The 24143-nt window shown below is 41.2% G+C and overlaps 10 protein-coding genes across 10 annotated transcripts; 6 read left to right on the plus strand and 4 right to left on the minus strand.

The window, feature by feature from the left end:
• Positions 1-551: 551 nt before the first annotated feature.
• SS1G_14051 (hypothetical protein) lies at positions 552-1881 on the plus strand (the record flags this gene model as incomplete). The annotated part of the gene is made up of 3 exons (XM_001584904.1): positions 552-784; positions 924-1437; positions 1510-1881. The coding sequence occupies 3 exons, from the start codon at positions 552-554 to the stop codon at positions 1879-1881; spliced, it is 1119 nt and encodes a 372-aa protein (XP_001584954.1).
• A 2703-nt stretch (positions 1882-4584) lies between these two features.
• On the minus strand, positions 4585-5669 carry SS1G_14052 (hypothetical protein; the record flags this gene model as incomplete). Its single annotated transcript, XM_001584905.1, has 3 exons — positions 4585-4698; positions 4986-5486; positions 5559-5669. 3 exons carry the CDS (start codon positions 5667-5669, stop codon positions 4585-4587), a joined length of 726 nt encoding a protein of 241 aa, XP_001584955.1.
• Positions 5670-5992: 323 nt separating this feature from the next.
• On the plus strand, positions 5993-6784 carry SS1G_14053 (hypothetical protein; the record flags this gene model as incomplete). Its single annotated transcript, XM_001584906.1, has 1 exon — positions 5993-6784. One exon carries the CDS (start codon positions 5993-5995, stop codon positions 6782-6784), a length of 792 nt encoding a protein of 263 aa, XP_001584956.1.
• A 1978-nt stretch (positions 6785-8762) lies between these two features.
• On the minus strand, positions 8763-11015 carry SS1G_14054 (predicted protein; the record flags this gene model as incomplete). The annotated part of the gene is made up of 4 exons (XM_001584907.1): positions 8763-10238; positions 10297-10377; positions 10430-10555; positions 10620-11015. 4 exons carry the CDS (start codon positions 11013-11015, stop codon positions 8763-8765), a joined length of 2079 nt encoding a protein of 692 aa, XP_001584957.1.
• A 2256-nt stretch (positions 11016-13271) lies between these two features.
• Positions 13272-13561, minus strand: SS1G_14055 (predicted protein; the record flags this gene model as incomplete). The annotated part of the gene is made up of 2 exons (XM_001584908.1): positions 13272-13434; positions 13473-13561. 2 exons carry the CDS (start codon positions 13559-13561, stop codon positions 13272-13274), a joined length of 252 nt encoding a protein of 83 aa, XP_001584958.1.
• A 1506-nt stretch (positions 13562-15067) lies between these two features.
• SS1G_14056 (predicted protein) lies at positions 15068-15265 on the plus strand (the record flags this gene model as incomplete). Its single annotated transcript, XM_001584909.1, has 1 exon — positions 15068-15265. One exon carries the CDS (start codon positions 15068-15070, stop codon positions 15263-15265), a length of 198 nt encoding a protein of 65 aa, XP_001584959.1.
• Positions 15266-16297: 1032 nt separating this feature from the next.
• On the minus strand, positions 16298-17396 carry SS1G_14057 (hypothetical protein; the record flags this gene model as incomplete). The annotated part of the gene is made up of 4 exons (XM_001584910.1): positions 16298-16782; positions 16840-17072; positions 17120-17175; positions 17229-17396. 4 exons carry the CDS (start codon positions 17394-17396, stop codon positions 16298-16300), a joined length of 942 nt encoding a protein of 313 aa, XP_001584960.1.
• Positions 17397-17903: 507 nt separating this feature from the next.
• Positions 17904-19421, plus strand: SS1G_14058 (hypothetical protein; the record flags this gene model as incomplete). Its single annotated transcript, XM_001584911.1, has 2 exons — positions 17904-18439; positions 18491-19421. 2 exons carry the CDS (start codon positions 17904-17906, stop codon positions 19419-19421), a joined length of 1467 nt encoding a protein of 488 aa, XP_001584961.1.
• Positions 19422-20914: 1493 nt separating this feature from the next.
• Positions 20915-22120, plus strand: SS1G_14059 (hypothetical protein; the record flags this gene model as incomplete). Its single annotated transcript, XM_001584912.1, has 1 exon — positions 20915-22120. One exon carries the CDS (start codon positions 20915-20917, stop codon positions 22118-22120), a length of 1206 nt encoding a protein of 401 aa, XP_001584962.1.
• Positions 22121-23747: 1627 nt separating this feature from the next.
• Positions 23748-23861, plus strand: SS1G_14060 (predicted protein; the record flags this gene model as incomplete). The annotated part of the gene is made up of 1 exon (XM_001584913.1): positions 23748-23861. The coding sequence occupies one exon, from the start codon at positions 23748-23750 to the stop codon at positions 23859-23861; it is 114 nt and encodes a 37-aa protein (XP_001584963.1).
• Positions 23862-24143: the final 282 nt, after the last annotated feature.

Raw genomic sequence — 24143 nt, forward strand, 5'->3', positions numbered from 1 at the left:
GGAAGGAGGGGAAAGGAGGGTGACAGGCGGAGTAGTAGCTCCCCTAGGGGGGGGATGACCAGTAACAAAGGCATCGAAATGCTGTTCGATGGTTGCCTTAAACTCAAGGCAAAGGGAGGTGAGGAGTTTTCGTGAACTCGGTGGGAGAGCGCGGACTTCCTCAGAGCCTAGGTAGGTATCTAGGAGTTGGGTAACTGGGTTGAAGATGGATTGAGCATCGTTGACCTTATTGAGAAGGTTGCTGGCCTTGTCGGAAAGTGTTTTAGAGAGGTTTGGGGGGCTTGGGGTAGCCATCGTTCAACAAGAGTAGCGAGTTTTCCTGTGATTAAATACAAACGGGGCATGCCACGTGACCCGAAGGTGTGAGGCGTCACAGCTCTGTCACAATCACATGAAATGACAAGGCCATGCATCAGCACAGCCACAGAGCCACACCTCGAGTCCATCCAAGCTCAACCACCTAGGTACTAGACCAGACTTATTTTCTTCCATACCTATGCAAAACATCTCGAATTGCTCATTCTCTCACAATATATTTACAACCTACAAACATGTCATCCAATCCTCCCTCTGAAACGCCATCGCGCACTACAACACCAAATCCACAATCGCGATTCACATCACAATCGAAAACCGTCGAAGATGTTCTTAGTACGCAAACTGTGGGATTAGTTAAATTATCTGATTTTCGAAAACGGAGGGCTGAGGCTGTGGAGATGAAGGAGAGAGATGCGCAGGAGATGGGTAGTGGGAGGAGTGGGACAAGTACACCTGTGGGAGATGGGTGAGTTTAGTTTTATTTCTTTTTGCGCTTGGGTTCGGGGTGAAGATGGAGAGTTGGGATTGAGACGGGTGGAAGGATTTGATGGATTCATGAATTGATGAATTGAATAAGATGAATAGGACTAATAGCATTAGTACAGTGCCTCCACACCCAGCGATACTCAATCAGCTCCCCCCAAGAAAAAGAAAAAGAAAGTAGGAACACCCAAACTTTCATTTGGAATGGATGAGGAAGAAGGCGAAAATAATGGCATTGATTCCGAACCCTCACAATCTGGCACTCCCGATACTTCAAATAAAAAGAAGAAAATAGGTGTTAATTCAAACGTTTCATTTGTACCAAAAACTCTTACCAAGTCGGCATTATTGAAAGAAGCGCAAACGCGGGAATCGCTACGAAAAGAATTTTTGGCAATCCAAGAAGCGGTTAAGGGGACTGAAATAGCTATTCCGTTTGTGTTTTATGATGGAACGAATATACCAGGTGGAGTTGCGAGGGTTAAGAAGGGAGATTTTATTTGGGTATTTTTGGATCGGAGTAGAAAGGTTGGAGCAGAGTTGGGGGTTGGTGAGAAGACAAATAGTAATAGAGAGTGGGCAAGAGTTGGTGTGGATGATTTGATGTTGGTTAGAGGGGGTTTAATTATTCCCCATGTGAGTTGTTTTTCCCTTTAACGTGTATGTTTGAATATGATTGGATATGATGCTGATGATTTTGATTTTTAGCACTACGATTTCTACTACTTTATCATAAATCGCACTCTCGGACCGAACAACCAAATTCTCTTTCCCCATAGTTCCTCACCGCCTCCTACAGCTTCAATAGCCCCCCTCGACACCGACTCCCCTATTCCAGATTCCTATAATCCACTTTCACGTCCTTCCGCCTCTAGTGGTACCAAAACCCCCACAACCAAAGTCGAGGAATTAGAGGGATTCAATGATGATCCAACCTTTACTAAAGTAGTTGATCGCAGATGGTACGAAAGGAATAAACATATATATCCAGCTAGTGTATGGCAGGAATTTAATCCCGAGAAGGATTATCAGACGGAAGTTAAGAGGGACGCGGGTGGAAATGCATTTTTCTTTTCTTGAAAAGATGCTCGATGGTTTTGGTGTTGGAATATCGAACGTTGGAAAGTGGAAGATGGCGGATATTTGTATGTCAGGGTCTAGGCCCGTTTAATTGGATGGACGGATACATAGATATATGAGTAGACTTGGAGTCTCGAGGGAATAAGAAATAAGACCTGGATAGAAAATGAAATATTAGCGCTAGATATCCAATTGAATAATATGGATACAATCGAAATTCCTATTCTTTCTTACCTTGTCACTTGTCCTTCTCATCCTCTATTCTCCCATCCTTTCACCATCCCCTAATTGAAACGTTCATTTCATTCCCCTCTACTCAACCAGTCCTCCCCCTCACCCCAAAATCCTCCAACCCAACAAATCATCCCTTTTCCCATTTCCCTTCTCCCAATCCATCCTCACCCATAAACCCACCAGCACCCCCCCACCACCCCCAAAATCGGTATCCACCCCGGCCACAACAAAACCAACATTAAATTAAATCCACCCCCTAACATGAATAATGCAAATTCATATGCTAGGCGCCGAGATATGGTGTCGAGGAGTTTGTAGAGCGTCAGGAGGATCGAGAAGGTTATTTGGGAGGTGGAGTGCTGGGAGTGTTGGGGGGAAGAGTGGAAAGAGGGGTGGAAAGAGGAGGGGGAGGGAGAAGGAGAGGAAGATCGGGAGAGGGCTTGTGAGGTTGTGGGTGAGGATGTAGATGTAGATGGAGACCCCGAAGTCGGTTTTGTGAGAAGTTGGAAATTAGGTGCCATTTTTTCTTTTTCTTTTCTTTTGTTGTTTTTCGTCTCGTCGTATAAATATATTTCCGTTCGTCTGTCTCTCTGTTCGTACGTATAGATATCCCTGATCCGTATCTATACAATTGAAATCGCAATCGCAATCGTAATCGTAATTGAAATTCTCGAGTCTTATTTATGATTATTGTAAATAAGCAAGTAAACAAATAAATCGAAAAGATGGGAATGTAAAATTCGTATGGGAAAAAATGAATGGATAATTGGGTAGGTATTGGATATGTACTATTTATCTAAATAAAAAGCACAGATCTTCGCATGTGATACTGATACGGAGGACCTGCTGCGGATCTCTAATGCGGCTGGGCTGGCCAGGGGAATTGGAAGGGTGGGTCTATCAGGGGGATTCGCTAGATGGAAGTTGGTTGGTTGGTTGGGTTGGGTTAGTGGATATGATGTGACGTCATTGGACTGCGATTTGAGGGATGAGACTTGGGATTTGGAGGTTGAGGTTCTAGATGGTGTTTGAGGGTTTGGGATGAGATATGAGGTATGAGGTAAAAGGGATTATTGATTTGAGATCGGGAAGATTGAAGGAAGAGATGGATGGATGGATGGATGATGATATAGATCTTGATTAATGAGATTTGATCTACCATGTAGATATTTGATAGCGGAGAAGTGTATCAATACAGGTAGATCAGCAGGTATATATGTATAGTATACTCGAGTATATACTCGAGTATATACAAAGATATGTAAATATTCCAACGCTGTATATTATTTCTTTCAATACTTGTAATTCGACCTCAGCTATAGAATATATTAACCCTTACTTTATAAAAGAGAAAAAATAACATTAATATTAATATCTTATCAAAAAAAACCACAAATATAATCTCTCAATCCTTTAGATTCTTTAAAAGGATCACAATCCTACAATTCTACCACACTCAAAAATAAAAACAAAAACACAAAACAAAACAAAAAGCAAAAATTCTAAAGTTCTAACTTTGTGAAAGAACAGGAATTTTGTAAATATAATATATATATAATTGTCACGATTCACTATCACATAGGACAAGTAGGGATCACGTGATGAAGCCTCCAGGAGCGTAGGCTCCTTCAGGCTCCTAGAAAAGACCAGTATATAAACATTCATTATTTTTATAGTATAGGAGCTTCGTGCTCAACTTAATTATCAATTAGTTTACCTACATTCTACTTGATCTAGTAACGAATTCACTTCCAAGTAAATACCAGTGATAAAGCCTTAACCTACAACTACCAATCAGACGAAACCTCAGGCAGCCGCTGCCTCCAGTACAGTATCGTTACAATTAATACATTAGTATGAAAATAACCAGGAAGAAAAGTTGTAAATCTTATATAAACTATGATATACATATGTACTAGGTGAGTAAGCGAGTAAAAGGAGATATTCCTAACATGGAATATGGGAATATGGAACATGTGGGGGATTTTGTTCGTGGGGAAGATTTTCGAGTGAGGGATGAATGATGATCGATGGGTTTCTTGATTTGGGATATGGGGTTGTTGGATATTGGGATTTATGGATTTTGTTAGTCAGTGTATTATATGCAATATCAATGTATAATAATAAATCACAGAGACAAGGATACTAGGTAGTTTAGATTCTGTGAAGCGGGTTACATTCTTGTTCTCAAATAGTTTCCGAAGCACATTGAGCGTGTCTGGAGTCATTCATCATTCATCATATTTGTTTGAGGTTTGTTGCGATGCCAGGGCTATTCTCAAAATCAAGTATCCTCGTACATTCCAGTAACATCTAGACTACTAAAAAATGCATGGATGTAATACCTCGGTATGACCCGAACTCCACTCAATATGCTCATGTGATCGATCAATCATCATGATGCAGTCTTAAGTCCTATCTTGGTACAATATCAAGTTTCGATTTTTGGGCATCACCAAATAATCGTAATCACGAATTCCCACCTTGATTGAAATTCATACTATACCCACCAGTTTTCTCATCTTTGACCATTTGAAAATTATCTGTAGATAATCCGAATGGACTTAATATGCCATTTCCGAACTACAGTATCGTATTCCAACCGTAAGCTTTTATGAATAAAAGAAATAGGACTTACAAAAATTAATCAACTAACCTGCTTTAACTTTCCCATCATTTCTCCCATTTCTCGATCTTGAGCTGCTTTACTTCTAGGTGGTAAAAGACGAAGCTGTGTTTGAACTGTTTTTCGATCGACGGCAGAGAGGTTGGTAAATGTTGAGAGAAGTTTGTAGTCTATATTTCGAAGTTCGAGAGGTTACTACAAGCCTGAATGGCAGACTGGGATATCTGAGAATGAGATAAAATACTGTACCTTCCACAGCACCAGCTAGAGTAGACCATCCATCCTGTTCACTTCTAGCCCTCGCCCTCCTCATCAAAGCTTTCGCTTTTATCCTCTCAATATCCTTTGCTCGAGTCTCTTTCGCATCATCAATATCCTTTCCTCTCATATCCTCCGCTTTTGTAGCTCCTTCACTTATGATTTCCTCATCAGCTTCTTCTTCTTCCTTCACCTCCTCTTTCTTTGCGTCCTCATTTCCATCCTCGTCTTTCTCTTCTGCCTCTTTTTTCTGTAATCTTTCCAACCCTTCTAAAGCTTCTGAACTTGCTTTGGCAGCTTCCTTCCACTTCTCTAATTTTAAATGACAAGCCGCAACATTACTCTTCAATACCGCCCTTTCGTATTCTAAATATTTCGGACAAGTTGATAGTGCGCTTCCATATGTATCGATAGCTTCTTTGTAGGATTTCTTAGAAAATAGATTATTTGCAGTAGCTTTAAGGGTGTTAGATTCAGCGAGGAGAGACTGTCATTTATATCATTAGCATTAAGTAAATAAATGGAGCTGCGCATCGCGAAAGGATATGAAAATACGCACAGCTTCTTCTTCGGGTGGAAATCTTAGGATTTCTTCAGCTTCTGCAGCTTCTGATATATCAGAGGTAGGATCCCTTGGCTTGCGCTGGAACTTTTCGGTGCGTGTTGACATGATGAATGAATGATTTCAAAGTGTCTGTTTGTTTGGTTTGCTGGCATGGGAATTATGCTATAAGCGGAATTCATCCCGCATCGGCCGCATTGACCGCATGGATATATTAATATACCCCGCCAAATGATATCCCATCCTTACCTCCAACTTCACCCTCCACAACTCTTGACTTCAACACCATCAGAGCCGCAACAAAATATCACAATCATGGCACCCCGGACAGAGTATGTTTCTAGCTCAAAACTCATTACCACCCTTTCCCGTCACCACCCTCTGGCTAACACCATGCCAGTTTCCCCCCAATCCGAGCCTGTCTCTTTGACATGGATGGACTCCTCCTCGACTCCGAAGACAAATACACCATCGTAACGAACACTCTCTTGAAAAAATACAACAGACCTCCACTTCCTTGGTCCATCAAAGCACAACTCCAAGGACGTCCCGCAGCCTCCGCCACCGAAATCTTTTTCAATTGGGCCAATCTCCCAATTTCCAGAGAACAATATAACGAAGAACAAGAATCGTTAAAGAGAGAATTATTCCAAACTTGTATGCCATTACCTGGTGTAACGAAATTATTAGAAGATTTGGGGATTGCGAGGACGAAAGCGAAGGAAGGGGAGAAGGAGAGGAAGTTACACATTGCTCTGGCGACGAGTAGTCATAAGGAAATGTACGATGCGAAAACTATGAATCATGTGGCACTTTTTGAAGTCTTCCCTCCACATAGAAAGGTTTTGGGTGATGATCCACGAATTGGGCCTGGACGGGGTAAACCTGCTCCGGATATTTATCTGCTAGCGTTGGATACTATAAACCAGAGTTTGGAAGAAGGAGAGGAGCCTGTGAAACCGGAGGAATGTCTTGTATTTGAGGATTCGGTACCGGGTGTGGAGAGTGGAAGAAGAGCGGGAATGAGAGTAGTATGGTGTCCGCATCCGGAATTGAAGGGAGAGTTTGTAGGGAGGGAAGGAGAGGTATTGGCGGGGTCGACTGGAGAAGGGGGAAACTTGAAGGAAGATGGTATTGTAGGAACAGTAGGAGATGGATGGGGTGATTATTTGGAGACTTTAGAAAATTTCCCATATGAGAGGTATGGAATTTTGGTAAAGTAGAAGAGGGGCTTTAATTCTGCATACATACATGGCTCTTGGTAGAATATGTAGAGCCAATAGATTCGGATTATAGAGTAGAGAATTAATACCTAAACAGTTACCCATCTATCATGTTTCATTGCAAGAAATTTCTCATACAACAGCGTACCATGACACATGTATATCTGACGCACAGGTGGAAGAGGTATCATACCCATCCCTCTCCCAGTATTCGATCTAATTCATAACAAGAAAACAAACCAGAGCAAAATTATTCAATAACCCCTTCCCTCATCGGACATTGGACATTGGATATCAATCCCATCTCGTAATTCTACCAAAAATATTCAATAAAATAAAATAAGGTTAACCGAGCACCGTATAAGTGAAGTAACACAAGTATCTTATTAATATCAATCTTATAATGAATATATTATAGACATCAAAAATCAATATCATTATTTATTTATTTATTTATTTATTTACTTATTCATCTTGATAACTTGAAATTAAGTTCATTATATAAGATCTATAAAAGTTTGATAACTCGTTAATGGATCAATACAATACTTTCACAATTTATAAATTCTATAAAAATCACTAATAAATATTATTAATTCACAAGTGTATATCAGATCTGTTGAGAAATACATATATTATTTATTTAGTTTCATTTTAATAGCTAATTACCTAAAATAACTTGAGAAATCCAAATTCCACTCCTAGCAAGCGACCAAGCTAGTAAACAATTGGAACAAAAGATCTCACAAGAAAATAAAAAAAAGATTATTATATTACATTGAAAATGTAAAGCGTAAATAAATTTCCCATTTCCCATCATTGAGTAGAAGGAGAAGAGAAAGAAGGAACTCGAAGATTGTGATTACTAACTAGAAGAAAAGAAAGAAAGAAGAGAAAACTCCCACCGAACGGAAAACGAAAAGCCAAAAATATCGCTGGAAAATAACTTGAAAAGGCTGGAAAAGGCTGGAAAGACATAGGGTATCTTCTTTATTTTTTCTTTCCTTCGTAACTCCAACTCCATCTCTAACTCCATCGCTATGTTATTGTTATTGTTTTTGTTTTCCAGAAAAGTATCCTAGAGAGATAGATGCGAGATGTGTGATGTGTGATGTGAGCGCCAATAAACACCATGCACATGCTATGCAATGTTATGCTATGCTCGTGATTGATTGCAAAACCCATGCCTGCCTGACACCTGTATGAAAAAGGGGTGTTGTGGAAGTTGTTGATGATGCGAATGTAAGTTGATGCATATGGAAGGTATCATGGGTATCTTATCGTATTATATTATATTTGGAAACTCGGATGTTTGTGTTGTACTGGTTCTTTATGCTGCGGTGGATTTTGTTCGCTTGGTAGTTGAGATATGGAGAGGTGGAAAAGGATTTTGAGATGTTGAGGAGCTCAGTGAGTCCATTTGTTGAAGGAAGATCATGCGAGACGCTGAGTTGGTGGCATAATCCAGGGAATGAAGAACGCTTATATGGGAAGTGGAACTAGAGCTCACGAGGTTGACTGATCGAAATAGTATTGTGCGGTTGAGAAAGTAGAGCGTGGAGGAGATGAATGTAGTTGTGTTTGATGTCCAAAAAGTCGATGTGAAAGCCCAGAGAGTAAAGTTATCGCAATAATATCCTGCAAGAAGCAAGAATGACGTAAAGAGGTGCATGTAAGAACTCGATTGTATCACACTGACCCGTCAAATATTGAGGTTTTCGGGAATATCTCGTCGAAGTATTATGAAGTTTCGTAAAATTCGTAAGATAAAATCGAGAAGTGCATCGAGAGCAACGTAAAATAGAATTCATTGTAAGTGGTAGAAAGAAAGTTCTTTGAAACCATTCCTGTCTGTCATAGACCATAAGAATTTAGAATGCAGTTCATATCTGAAGCCTTGTAGTTGAAAAGAACGCAAATTTAGCTGAAGACCATTTGATGACTGAGATTCATACCTGGGAATCTATTGTTGTTTTTGCTAACTTGAACAGTCATCAGGATCTGGATATTGTGGATCGATATGGCGAGAAGTGAGACTGGTGAGATGTGGATGATGAAAGATTCCTCCGCCCTGACCAAGTTGAGGGGAAGTATAGGAGCTGCTTTGAGTAGTATGACTAGCATCATATCCAGTACTTTGACCTCTAATTGAGGAAGCATAAGCGTTGTTGTTGTGACTACCGTATGGGAGACCATCACTGAGTATAGGAGCAGCTTGAGAATTATAACCATAATTTGTAGAGCCGTAAGCTGCATGAGCAAAGGTTTGTTGGCCACCAAGGCTTCCTTGTTGAAATGCATCACCTTCGTAACTCTTAGTTGGGGAGATATAATTGTGGGGAGAGTTTGTGTAGCTTTGGGGAGTATGGTTATGGTTGTAGGATTGATATGATGAGCCAACTTGACCATATGCAGCTTGACCTTGATAATAATCCTGGCGGAGCGGCTGATACGCATTCATTTGTGAAACAGGTTGTCGTGTGGGAATAGAGAATGTAGAGTTCTCAGCTAGCATATCGGGGCTTCCATGTGATTTAATGCTCACAGGAGCAGGATATCCACCATGAAAGCCAAAAGCATTCGCGGTGGCACCAAGAGCTTCTCGATCAGCTGATGATTTGGGATGGAACATTTTGTTTTTATTCTTCATGAGTTTGCCATCGACGAAATCTCCACGCAGAGCAGCAAGCGGTCCCAATGACTTGATGATCTGAGAAAAATGCTCATAATCGTTATTGTTTGCATCTTTAAGAGTCCATTCGATACCAACAAATCCAGGATAGTCTTTATGTGTCCATGGTGATCCTTCGAATTCACCATTGTAAGCTCTCGCATAATATCTGAGATCTTCTAGGCTGTATTTCATGACTTGAGCGTGCTTTGGATTAAGACCGAGGAGCCTACAGATAGCCATCCTATAAATCTCATCGGACTCAGCATCTGATTGGGCCTGGGATTTCAGAGGAGCCATGTCCTCAATACGACGTTGACTTGCGATGGTCGAAGGTACTTTTGCTCGCTTACTTTGAGGAGTCTTATCCATGACGGAGTTGGTTGTGTTCGATCGTGTAGGGGTCTTTAAAGTAGCCCGACGAGTTCTGAGGTTAGGTTTAATACTGGATCTAATAGCTGAATCTATGTATTCATCCTCGTCATCATCATATTCGTCCTCAGACTCTGATATCTTCTTGCGCTTGGCTGAGTTTGCAACGGCAGATCGAGCAGGTTGGATACGAACGGGCGCGAGAGGTGTAGTTGGGCCAGCGGCATTGCCATTGGAGGGTTTTCGAGGGCTGAGATGAGCATACCTGTCAAAAGAATCTTCATCTCCAGGATGCAAATGTGCAATTGCTTCTGCAGCCTCTTCCTTTCCAAGGCCTTTGCTGAGAAAACTCCGCCCTATTTCGTTTTGTTCATCGCGCTGAGCGTTGATCTTCTTGTTGTTGAGCTTCATCTACAGAGATGTGAGTTAGAGACAGCCGATTAGAAAAGAACAGGATAATATCACTTACCTTGAGCTCGGCTTGTGGATGACTGACGAACCGATCGAGGTATGGAGCATCCAACAACATCTTACATAAGGCTTTAGAGCGCTACAGAGCGAGTTAGAACATGTTCCCGATAGCAGCGGATTTTTTTACTTACAGCGCAGGCGCCAACGATAGCTGTCCATCGTGCACCAAATGTAGAGTGAATCAAAGTCCCCTCAAATTTGTGCTCGTGGAATGCTTCCAAAAGTCTCACATCCATTTGTGCATAGCGAGCTCTGTCCTATAATAGCTACATCAGTATCTGATGTGGATAAGGTTGAGAAAGGTAGTAGGGCTATACTTACAAAAATCTCCCAACAGACTTCCTCAATTGCTGCCGGCGGATAACGACCCGTTTGGAATTTTAAGGCAGCCTGGGATAACTTCCCGTTTTTTGTAGGCTTATCGATGATTGCATCTTCGCCCTCTGTTTCGATCGAATTAAATGCATTATACAAGTCTCCAATGAAACGCCGCTGGTCCACGGGGTTGTTCGGAGCGCCATCATAAATTCCGACGTCATTGGCATCGGCAACTCTTTTCTCGATCCGCTCCGCTTTCGCCTGCTTGACTGCCTCGAAGTCTGGATAAATGGCCCGATACGGACCATTGGGCACCTCAGGAGGTGCGAAACGTATTTGACCGCTCTCCGAAACATGCCCACCGGCACCGTACTCGGGAATATCATCTTCTTGGTCCATCTTCTAGAAGTTGAATTATGGTTGGTCAATATTTTTTGAAGGTGAATTATTTATTGAAAGGAATCGAAAATAGGAATGATAAGTGATTTAACATGAAAGATTGTACTAACTGCAAGCTGGTGTCTAAGCTGTTAAAATTGGTTATTTAATTTCTGTATATCGAAAAACGAACAGACAAGTTTGGATACGACAGTATGATTTGGATATGTAAATGAAGAGATAAAGTGGTGTTGGAAGTAGACAAGAAAGGGAATATCAAGTAAGAGAATAACGAACAAGAGAATATCTGATGGAATTTGTATTGATTCTCTTTAAGTAGGTATTGGTTGTGGTGGAGTATTGAATTGTACAAGAGATCGAAGGAAAGAGATTGTAGGAATTAAGAAGGTTAGAGGAGAAAGTAAGTTCGGGCGGGGTACTTACTGTTCTTTAAAACAAGAGAAAGGAAGCGGGTCAGTTGAGAAGTGAACTCGAATAAAGTGGGCATCCAGCCAATGTGATCAAGAATAAATATAAGTGAATCGAGATTGTGAATCGAGGCTGTTTTGAAGAGGGAAATGAATCAAGCGAGGAGCTGTATTGGTTGATCGAGAAGCTTGAAAAGCGCAATACAGCACCGAGGTAATGAAAAAGTAGGTTTTTTGTACGGCCAATTGTGAAAATCAAGCAATAGCAAAAGGTGGTGGCTTGGAAGGGAAATGAGTACGCTGTTGCCAATGCATATAATGAGGTTTTGAATTCTCGTCTGAACCCCTTTCCGCAGTCTCTTTGAAGTGAAAAGTGGGCCCACTTGAGTGAGCCTCTCGATCATCGGACGATACAGCAAAAATTATTGATATTGAGTACTATTGAATGTTGGAAACAATCACAGTATGTATTTGTATTTCAGACTATAGCCACAACATAAAGATAAGAGTTCAAGGAACCCGGAGCTGCATGGTGAATGCATTTTTGTTGAAGGAAAAAAAGTGATTGTACAGCAATTATAGATGGTCAAACTAATAAGAAGGCTGAATCACAAACATCACTTAGTGATACGGCCCTGAAGATAAAAAACATCTCACATACGAGTTTTATTTGGAGCAGATGTTCCTTTCACTAGCGCTTGGTAAAGGTCTTGATTTACTATGACAAAGCTATGATAGACAGCCCTCTGAATTATACCACTGGAATAGTGGAAGTGATGAAGGAATCAACAAACTCCTCTGTGTTTTGTATAAACATCTCATCCATCCTCAGTTTTCACACCATGAACGGGTGTTTGGCTTGCATACACAACCCGTCACAGACATGCTGTCAGATGAACAGGGTATTGATTTGACATGGTTTTAATATCGATATCTTCAAGTGACAGAAGCCGTAGGTGGCTAACATCACATCACAATGATACTCATGCAGCTTTGATGAGAAATACCATTGGGCCCTCGCAGACAACAAATATCCACATCCACGGTAAATGGATTGCACATCAACACTTGTGGATTACTAAGAGTAAAGCTATGAATGTGAGAAAGACTTCAGTCATCAGCAACTGCTAGGATTAATGTTCAACGAACAATAAATATGTAAGTCTCATGTTGATATAAACAAAATTGACATCATAATCACATATATCAGAAGCAATTCTATGACTACCAAGTGGCTCTGAGATTGAAAAAAATCTCAAAACTTTCGGGTGATGAGAATGATCCATGACAGTGACAAAACAAAATAACAACAGCGAGAAGCAAATGAGACATAAAGAAGAAAACCAAAACAGGGAAACGAAGCTTGACGAGTGAAGAGGTTCTGAGGTAGCTGAGCATACCTTTGAAAGGACTGAAGTCCGTGCCATGCCGGAGGCATGAAGGATCAAAGTTAAACTGCAGCTTTGTGTTGGGTTTTCCTTCGAAAGTTGAAGGTGAACTTAAATAGATACTAGATGAAGAAAAATCTGTTAGCGCATCTTTCGAGGTGACTTGAATTCACCAATGATCAACAATAACCGTGGATCAATCATCATATTTATTCAAGGCAAAAGTTTTGATGGAGGTGTCTATAAGAATGGTGGAATTTTCAAGGTAACGAGTGGGTTTTGATTCTGGGGGACCTTAGAGAGGACTCCGGAGTATCATGCTTGACTCCGACTTGGAGCATGTCCAAACTCAATGTGGGCTGGTTCAGACTCAGGATACATGGTACCTCATTCCGAGACGTCTTTTTTCATCGCATAGAGGGTACAACACTGGTTGATTACAGCCTGTGAAGTCACCGAGGCTATTTGCTGGAACCTTGGCCAGCACCAACGCTCGCAGTAGCTACATCCGTGGAGAGCGACAAGAATCTTGAACGTGACATATGTGGGACGATGGAGAGATATAACGGAACGTATTTCATACCATTTTTGAAAACATGTTGAGTTGCCCGGTCGATACGGCCACTAGTAAGCGTTAGCATGAGGCCATAGTAATGCCATACAAGATCAGCGAAAATTGCGGTGGAGCCAATTCCCGCGTTTTTAGTATCTTTTGTTTTTTGAACTTTTTTTTCGTGTTTTCGGCAGGCATGCTCAGTTGTATGTCCATTAAGTTCCAGCTAAGGCCTCGTTAGGAAGACGCAAGAACTGCGAATGTAATAAAGTCAGCAACCTGTAATGGAAGCGCAGATATTAACATTGGCAGAAAGTAAGAAAAATGAGGAAGGAAAATGAGCCTGGGCACAAAGCAGATTGTCCAGAAACAGGACGGCGCGGACCTAAATCAATTAGAATGAGTCAAGTGCTCCTGGAGTAGGCTAGATAGCCATCTTGATATCAAATGTGGCAAATAGGAATTGTCTTGATGTAGTCGCTGAAATTGAGTCTCGATCTCTGCAGCTCAGTTGGTGCGACAACCAAGTTTTTAACACAAACCTGCAGCCAGAGCCAGCAAAGCTGGTTAGATTAGCTCAAACAATTTTGAGGAAGATTAGGTGAGAAGATGTTTGATAGAACTTTCTCTTTTCTGGTTTTCTAAGGGTTATCGCCCATTTTCGAGCTTTGCTGTGTTTTGATGTTTTAGTTGTTCGTGTTTTGAAGCCGAAGAGGAAATATGGTAGGAAGTGGTTCAAATCTACAATAGTAGGCTAGTACTGACGCCTACATGGGTCCTCGATCTATTTAAGCTTCTTTGAGGGGAAGACGGGCTAGAAGTTAAGCTTCGGGCATATTCCCGGCCCAATTATATGCGAGCCGGAGCAGGTATATTGAGGTGCCTAGTATTTCCGTTCTAATGATCCTCAATGGGATATTTGCAACTGGATTTTACTATCTACTAGGTAGTCTACTTGGTATTCAACTTGGTGGAGAGCTATGGTTTCACTCTAAAGCAATATTCTTCTTTGTTTGCTACATTGAGAGGGCTTCGGAGCAGTAGATGGCCTTTTCGAAGATTCTCGCTACTTGTTGAGCCTAGAAACTGAATTGAATTAACTGAAGATGGTAGAAGAAAGTTCCCTACGAGAGTGAATATGACTCTTGATCAAATGTAGATCAGGTCGTTCAGTCCGGGCCCATAAAGTGAATTTAGGATGGGATTATTTGACTACTAACTTACTCGGAGCTTCATTGAGGTAGTTGAAATATATCCAACTGGATTAGTGCTACTTTACTAGTCCTATGTAGGTCCTCTAAACACTTTAATAGGATTCAGAATCTTTAGTTTTGTCGGCCCGGAGACAGTTGCTTTCCTGTACCTATCCACATTCCATTGAGACTTCACCTCAAAGTTCAAACACTATTAGCTTTTGCAACTAAGACTACCTGTGCAGTAAAAACAAGATTCAAAACTAATAACACACCCAAGAATATTCACAAAAAAGTCATTAATAAACATCACAGTTACAAACTAAAAATGAAGCTTCTAAAATATCTCTTCGAAAGTAGTATTGACCACTGCAACTTCAAGACAGCTACCTCTTCCAAAGGTTACAGGAACTTCCTTCCAGGAGTCATACTATTTCCTACTTACTGGACTCAACAGATCACACAAAGATAACAGAAGACGACAAATACAACAAAAGAAGAAAGGAGCACCATGAAAGAAGATGCTCGCAGTGGAGAACTAGAGCTTAGCGCGTCTAGTCAACTTCCTCCTTTCTTAATCATTCATGTTACTTCGGGAGAACGTGTGAGGAGAGTTACCAAGGACGAATGTATTCCCAGACTCAAATCCTCCGTTTATTCTCTGCTCATAGCACAAGGCGCACTCAGCAGACCCAACTTCGAAAACTAAATCTAATATCGAGTTTGCAGCGAAATATCACAATTTTTCCAGCATATTACTTCAAATAACTACGGGCTTTATTCTCTAGACATGTATACTCCACCATAATGGCCCCCAACCGAACCTGGGCAGCAGAAATGTCTAACAATTCCACAAACCTTAACAGGTCTTACATAGCACCGAATACCCCTATTCAAAACACTCTCCATCAACTCCCAACCCACAAAACTAAATAATCATCCAACCCTCCTCCCACCACGAATCTACAGAAAACTAACACCAACACCAAAACTATAGACACACAGCGCACCACAACAACATAGAGAAAATCCCCATAGACTTCGCGAAACAGAGCATGCATAAGACTCGCCATGCAACTATGACATGGAAATGAATGGGATAACAACAGCCACCATTCTAATAGAAGGAATTTACAAATTTACAACATAAGCAAAGCTAAATAGCAAACCCATCACCCAAATTACAAACTTGAAGCGTAATTACTGCAGCATTTTGTAAGGGAAGTGTGAACAAAGAAGTAAACGCTAGAGGGGAGCATAATATTTAATTATTGGGTATTTCTCTAGACTACAGTCTAAACAATAATACACGAAAACAAAGCATAATTCCAAAACACCAATAAAACACACCACTAAAGGAAAACATGGTAGATATCATGCACATTAAAAGTACACTTGAGACAAAAAGAATCTTCATTCGTTACTTCATACTATACATGACAATAGGAAAGGGTTTACACATAAAAGATAACACGCTTTTCCTACCAATAAGATATCATAATACCTAAAACATCATTCCCAAACATCATAAAATACCCATAATAGAAGACCTAAGAAGACTAATCTGTGTGAAAAACTAATTATCACTTTTATCACGTGGTCGCTTCGAGACAAGTAGGCTCTCTAAACCCCTTTCTCAAGTGAAGTAATAAGTCTGTTGTACAATTCCTGGGTATACTCCGGCACGAATCGAGATGCCTCACCAAATTTGAACAGACATGACCTATGAAGTATATCATGTCTACCAATTTCCTCTTCCCCTTCTGCCTCTGCCTCTTCCAAAGCCTCCTCCACGATTACTACTTTCGCCGCCTGACGCCATCATATTTTGATCAAAACCTCCACCACCAAATTGACCTCCAAAACCACCCGCCCCACCTGCTGGATTCGCGCCCCCAAACATTGAGGGGTCCATCTGACTAGGATCCATCCCACTTGCCGCCATCATTTGTTGCATTTGTTGCATCATTTCTGGTGTCATTCCCTCCATCCCAGGCATTCCGCCTCCAGCTGGCATACCGGGCATTCCACCCATTGCCATCATCATATTCATATCCTCAAACATCTTCTTGTTATTCTGTGCGATTTTATTGGGGTCAAATTCCGAGCGCAATGATTCTTGTTTGTTGGCGTAGAGAGCCCAGGTAAACTCGTCAAAACCGTAGTTGAAATAATCCGATATGTCTGTGCCGGGCCTTCTCCAAGGTTTGTCATTTTCATTGAGGTCTGGAGAAATACAGGTTAATTATATGTGTGATGGTGAGATTGAGGGAGGATAAATACCTTCATCAATATTGATTTGTGTAATTGGTTTTCCGGCTGGCTCATACATGGGCTTTGCATTTACATCGATTTTCGATATTGCCAAACCAGGTAATTCTGCACCAGATATTGCTTGAGTCTCGGAGGCTTTCTTTGGTTTCTCAGTTTTCACTGCGGGAGCTTTCGCATCTGCTTCAGCCGTAGATTTTGTGTGACTCGGAAGATCATTTGGAAGATTATCGTAGTTTGCGCCTCTACTTTCACATTAATTCTGAGCTTTGGAGCTGGGCGCGAAACGTACTTAGGTTTTGAGGGTGGTGGAGCGCCATCTTTCTTTTCTGTTATAATATCTATGTCCTATATCTATATCAGCGACAGCTTCACAAAGCTTCAATGTAGCTATATCGTACCGAATCACTATCTTCTCCCTCATCTTCCTCCTCGCCTTCCTCTAAATCTTCCTCCTGCTGTTCGGATCTGACTTCATGCTGCGCAGTTTCTGCTGGATTGGCATCATTTGATGAAAGTGGCACACTCTCCTCCGGCGCATAAAAATCATCATCTTCATCGATATCCATTTTGAGTATTTGAGGCTCTATTGGGAGTCCGTGTTGTAATTTTTGGATTGTGGTTGCCGCAATAAGTACGAAACTGTAACACAACAGCCTGACCGCCTTAGCCTTAGTGAATATTAGATCGCGTCTAGGCTTTAGTTTCAGGACAAGCTGACCCTGAAATTCTATTGAAGTTTTCCCTTTAATCGGAAATCATCCAAAGGTAGCGACAATAAAAATTATTTTAAAAATGGCCTTGACTAGATCTCTTTCTAGTCCAGGTGGATTAAGTATTAATACTAATTCTGCCAATTCTTTATTGTAAGTTCATCCAATTTATTGCGCTCCGAGGATTTATTTATTTTGTCGTGTCAACTCATTGCCCAAGCTTTTTGTGGAGCAGGGAAAAGCTATCAAAATAATTCATTGTGGAAGATTTTAAAGAAAGAATATTGAAACGAAACAGACAAAGAGCGATTCTAACCTCAATACAGTAGCGGATCAGGAACGGCCCAACCGGCATCAGGAGGAATGTTTGGAAGTACACAGTCTGCGAAGCCTTCAACAGGTCTTTTCGGCGCAACCACAACCACTTCTGCTCCTCAAGCTGGTGGATTATTTGGTTCAACAACTTCAGCGGCTCCTGCAACCAGTAGTTTATTTGGTTCGACTCCTGCAGCTGCGACTTCTGCGCCAGCAAGTGGAGGACTATTTGGATCTGCCCCCGCTCAACCTGCGACTAGTGGATTGTTCGGAAATACGAATACTTCTCAACCGGCTTCAACTGGTGGTGGATTATTTGGTTCAACGACTACCGCGACAACAGCTCCTGCAGCAGGTGGATTGTTCGGATCTGCGGCCACTAGCAATAACCAGACACAGGGAGCTACAGGTGGCGGATTGTTTGGTGGTGGACTCGGGGGAACACAAGCAAATAATCAAACAGCTGGCGCAAGTACAGGTGGTGGACTTTTTGGTAGTACTGCTACGTCACAACCGGCACAGAATGGGGGTGGATTATTTGGAAATTTAAATCAAGCAAAACCTGCAGCATCTGGAGGTCTCTTGTAAGCTCTCGTTGCGAACAGAAATTATGATATGTTGACTAACTAGATCAGTGGAGCAAGTCAACAAACCCAACCGCAATCACAGCAAACCTCCTCCCTTTTCGGCGCACCAGCTCAAAATCAACAACAAGGCCAAACAACCAATAACATGTTGGGTGGTAGTCGTCTTTTGGGTCAAGCCCAACAACCACAACTTGTTCCAGGTGTCCAAATTGATCTTAGTCAAATGCGCGGAACCACAAGATTCAATGATCTTAATGAGACGGTACAAAAACAAATCGAACATTTTGATAAAGTGATTCAAGCGCAAATCGGTATGAAAAACGACTGCGAAGCCATTATGCCCCAGCATGGCAAGCTTCTAGAGCACGTTCCCAACGACGTCGAATTTTGCCGAAGGAAATTACTCGGCATGGAGGAAGCCATGGAACGCGACGCCGCAGAAATTGATCAAGTCCGTCAATTAGTCAAAAAGGATGCCGACAATGCAACTCTAAGTTTCCGCGCAATTGACAATCTAAAATTACCCGCACCATATCAAACCCCCGGCATCTGGGCCACAAAATCTACGAATAATCCCAGCAGTGCAGCCAATGACGCTGATGCTCAGGATTTGGTATCATATTTTTCCTCTACGGCTGATGAATTAGATGCTACACTCAAGAAATACCACAGCAACTTCTCGGAGATTGAGGCACATCTAAGGAGTTTAGAACAAAGTACAGCGCAACAAACACAGGCTTTACTTGCGCGAAGAAATGGAAGAGCTTATCAGCAGGAAAATCCGGTCCAGGAGTTAGGATTGGCACTTGTTGAGTTTGAGCAAAGCATTTTACAGGTGGCAGGGAAGATTGGCGCAAGTAGGGAACGCATTCAAGCGTTACAGCTGGGGAGTTTTACGGGACCTGGGGATAGAGATAGGAGGAATGAAGCGCCAACAGGGTTTGGGGGAAGTGTGAGGGGGAGAGGCGGCGTTTATTGAGGGTTGGGTATATATAGAGTAGAACGGGCTAGGGAATCCGTTCTAACGGGGACTAGAAATTGATGTAGGTGGTTGGATGGGTGGAGTTTAGGAGTTTGGGTTGCGAGTATATGTGTTCGTACTTCTACGTAGCATTCTTGTCGGCACTTTCACGATAAAAGCAAGCAAGCATGCATTGATTGGAGATACCAAAAATGAAAACTAATGTTCTATCTTCGAATTCATTAACTGTGCCTTGACCTGTTGAGAACCTATTTCGTAGCCCATTTTGAGTGATGTGGCTGGTGATCAATATTAAATTTCAGCCACACCTTGTCCTGGGCAAAAACAGCAGACGGTCATTCCTAACCAAATCTGCTACACAGACAAATGCCTGCCTGCATATTAATCTTTTCACAGTCAAGCATTACAACCATTTCACTTAATCTCCAGTCCTATATCATCAAAATATGTGTCCCAGCGGACACTAAACTAGTTCCTCGTGGGGCGTTCTTACATCCCGTGATATGGCGATATCTATGAGGTGATCTACCATACAGTCAGAAGTCTGACCGCCAACTTTCGATGCAAGATTCGATGGAAACTTTATACTATTTCGTACTTCTTATCAGAATCGGAATCATCGACATTGAAAGCGATCACGCCTTAGATCCTCTCGATGGCGAGTGTCGTTGAATATTACTAAGTAAATTCTGGGGACAAAACGTCAGCTCATGCGTTTCACCAATCAGGGATCTGGGTGCTTTGTGGAGGCTTGTGGCTCTAGTTCACTGGGATTGTCAATGCATTAGAGATATTTGAAGGTGTCTTTGTTAAAGAATGACGAGTTGGAAGAAAAGATATATTTGAAATGGTACCACCGGTACTTTATTCTAGAAATGATGCCGTTATCATATTCCCCACACATGTTTTGGGTCGATCTTTAGCCTTGGCTCCGCAACAAAAAGCATTCCATGGTCTTGCCCCAGGGAATGAAACTTGACTACGGAGAATGGCGGTGGACAATTGATTTGGAGATTCTTGTGAACCCAGGCAGAATATTCTCATGAAGTGGCAATGGTGAGCCTGAGTGAACGTATTGTTAAGCTCCCGGTACGGGCCAGAGAACAATAGGTTTCCGCAAATTAGACTTGCGAGTACAGGTTTAATAATAATTAAGTGCAGATTGCATTACTACTTTACTGTGTGTGCCTGGATTTTTGCTCCAGAGGAAGCAAGCGTATGCGGGGTGTGCATGTCAAGTGAAGTTTCAAGCTTACCCATTCCTTAATTTGTTGATTTTAGAGTTTCTAAACGCAAGATGGTGTGCTTGATGGGGCTGATGGCGCCATGTCATTTGGGATCAGTCTTATATAGGTAGATTTCCATGTAGACATAATTCCCCAAACCACGTCCAAACCATTCCCATTGTTACCTACCGAGATCAGATACCAATCTTTCTGTGTGGATCAAAAAACTTTACTATTTCTCCATCTTGTGTCGTTTTTCAAGTAATGGCTCCCTCACTAGAAGTCGGCTTTGAACAAGCTCCAACTCAAATCGGCATACCAGCTTCCCTCCCATCCAAAGCTTCATCTACCTCCACAAAACCCACACTGTCCTATACTCCAGGGCGCACTATAGTCGAGAAGCATGACACCTACGAACATGAAGACCTCCGACCTTCCTTTCCAGATAAGAAATGGCCGGCCCTAGAAGAGCTTCCATATTCAGACAAAGGACTTTTAGGTTCTGATACCTTCAAGGATTTATTGGCCACTGCAACCGATGTATTTGACTACGTCCCCAAAATCGGAACGGAAGTGCATGGCGTTGATCTAGCCAATTTAACGGATGCTGCCAAGAATGATCTTGCTCGACTCATTTCAATTCGTGGCGTTGTTTTTTTCCGCAATCAAAAGAACTTTGACATTGAAGCACAACGCAAGTTAGGTTCTTATTTCGGGACACTGCATAAACATGCTACCACTTCCGTCCCAAAACGCGGTGATTTAGATGATGTACATGTGGTATATACAGACGAGAATTCCAAAGATCAGAGAGCACTCTTTACACCCACTTTCCTCTGGCATTCGGACGTAACATACGAGATCCAACCACCATCATATACATCTCTCAAGGTCCTTACAGGTCCTCCTCGTGGTGGAGGCGGTGACACTTTGTGGTCTTCTCAATACGCAGCTTATGATGCGCTTTCCGCACCTATGCAAAAATATCTCGAATCCCTAACCGCACTCCACACATCCCATCTACAAGCCGAAGGGTCACGGGCTTTAGGTAGACCAGTGAGGAGAGATCCAATCACCACAGAACACCCGCTCATCCGATCACATCCTGTCACAGGCTGGAAATCACTATTCTTCAACCCGGGATTCGTTACCAAAATCGTTGGTGTCCCAAAAGTTGAAAGTGATACTATCCTTGCATACCTGAATGAGGTTGTTTCGACAACTCAAGAACTGCATGTGAGGTTTCAATGGGGAAAGGATGATGTGGCGTTTTGGGATAATAGGATTTCGAATCATACGGCTTCTTATGGATTTGCGCCGCATCGGAGACATGCTGTGAGGGTATGCTGTCATGGGGAGAAGCCAGTTTTGGAGGAAGGCGCGAGGAGTCAGGAAGAAGAATTCGGTGAGAAATATGGATTACCTGTTGTTAATAAAGATGGGAGTGGACAGAGCAATTATAATGATTGAGATGAAAGCCTGGACTTGTAAATAGCTTTGTGTTGGTTAAGGAGTTTGGGAAATGGGAATCGAGGCAGGGAGTTTAACTTTGCTACATTCTTGGGAATGAGGTCATGGTACTTTGGTAGATGGATATATTATTGCTTCGGCATTGGAGGAGTTCTTTGATAGCGAATTAAATCCTATACGGATTTCCACACATAAAATATACAGATTTACTAAACAATTGTATTTATTCTCCATATTTGAATCCAAACTTTCGTGACTGTCTGTCAATCATGTGACTGACATTAACTCCCCAGACAGTAAAAATTATTTTGAATCACTATCTCTCATATCAAAAAGCTTCAATTATAAAAATGAAATATAGTATCAATTGAGATCATATCAATAATACTTAACTCATTTTTAAAATATGGATATTATATGTGGATGAATTGTGATGGAATTTTAAAAGACTGTTTACTGGGTCGGAGTTGCTGCACTTATTTGAACGAGGGACGGATTTTGAAAATTGTTTTCAAATCGTTTTGAAAGGAGAGGTTTTCAGTTTGTTAAGAAACTAGTTATCGCTCGACAGCCTTTCCTGATAAGGGAAGGTCAAATCCTACATAGGAATGGTGATGTAGATTCCCAAAAATGAGGTTATTTTTATTCAAATTTTTGAAGATATTATGAAGTGGATATAAGAAATAGAATTTCTTAGATATCTAATGTATTTCTTATGAAAAGTAAGTTAGTTATTTTTTGAAAAAATATAATAAAGTTATAAAAATGAATTAATATAAAGTTTATTAATATCATGTTATGAGGTTTGCAGTCTAGATCATATGGAAGTGCTCTAGGCTTTTAAAGCAATTTATAACTAGATGTCAAATAGTGTTACAAGGTTTGCCGTCTAGATCACGTGGAAGTGCTCTAGGCTCTCGAAGTAGGTTTATAACTAGGCGTCAAGCAGGGACTTAAAGTAATGACAATAATGATATGCAATTCGTAACTAATAGTAGGGTATACTAAATGATTGATCTTGAGCACGAAGCTCTATACAAAGGAAATCCATCTTGATTATATAGACCATCGTGGCATGCGTCCCAGTGCTCCCAGTTGTCCCAGTTGTACTGGGACAGCTGAGCCTACTGGGATCCTCATATCACATGATGCTAATCACGTGATGTTAGGTATGTGAGATCCGTCGTAACAGCACTTCCACATGATCTAGACGGCAAACCTCATAACATCGATAAATAATATCAATATTATATAATCTATTAATTTTATTGATTATTTTAATTATTCTAAAAACTCAAAATGATATATTATTATAAAATTATATTTTCAAATTCGATTATTTTGGAAATTAAATGATATAATCAAAATCATTTTGATATTGAAGTTTAGCATTATTCATTATTTTATTATATTAAATAAATGATAGTGTGATAAGCGAGACTGTACTAAAATAGCTTTGCATTAGAGATAGCTAGCTCAATTAACAAGTTGAAAACCTCTAGTGAGGGTTGTTGTAACATCTTAGATGTGCAACAAAAGAGTTCTGGTTATGTGTTCTTATGTAATCCTTAACTACAAGAGTTTTTTTCACGACAACCGCGTTGCATGAGTGAATATAGGATCGAATATGGAGATGCGTCAGCGTTTGAATACTGGTAAGGGATTCAACGCTTTGGATCTTTATATTATCGCAAGCTTGCAATCGATTGTTGTCGTTCAAGAAGGAATTGCGTCTCTGTGAGCTGTTTCTTCTTATCTTCCTATGCGGGATTGCAGCATCTTTCTCCGGGTTCTAGCAGGTCATGACATGAAGCAGTGATTGTCAAGGAATTGATGATCGATGTTTACTATAGTTCGTCATGATCAAGCGCTGAGACCTGCATTCTGGCTCGTCCATGGATTCCCATGGTGATGTGGCTTCATCACGTGCTGCTCTAGCAGTAGCTTTTCGTGGGTTATCAATCTTGAAATAATCTTTGTTTGTAGATCTTAACTCAAATTGACGTTGGGTATTGTGAGTAGT

Source organism: Sclerotinia sclerotiorum, genomic scaffold, assembly GCF_000146945.2.
Source record: "Sclerotinia sclerotiorum 1980 UF-70 scaffold_29 genomic scaffold, whole genome shotgun sequence".
Taxonomy (NCBI): Eukaryota; Fungi; Ascomycota; class Leotiomycetes; order Helotiales; family Sclerotiniaceae; genus Sclerotinia; species Sclerotinia sclerotiorum.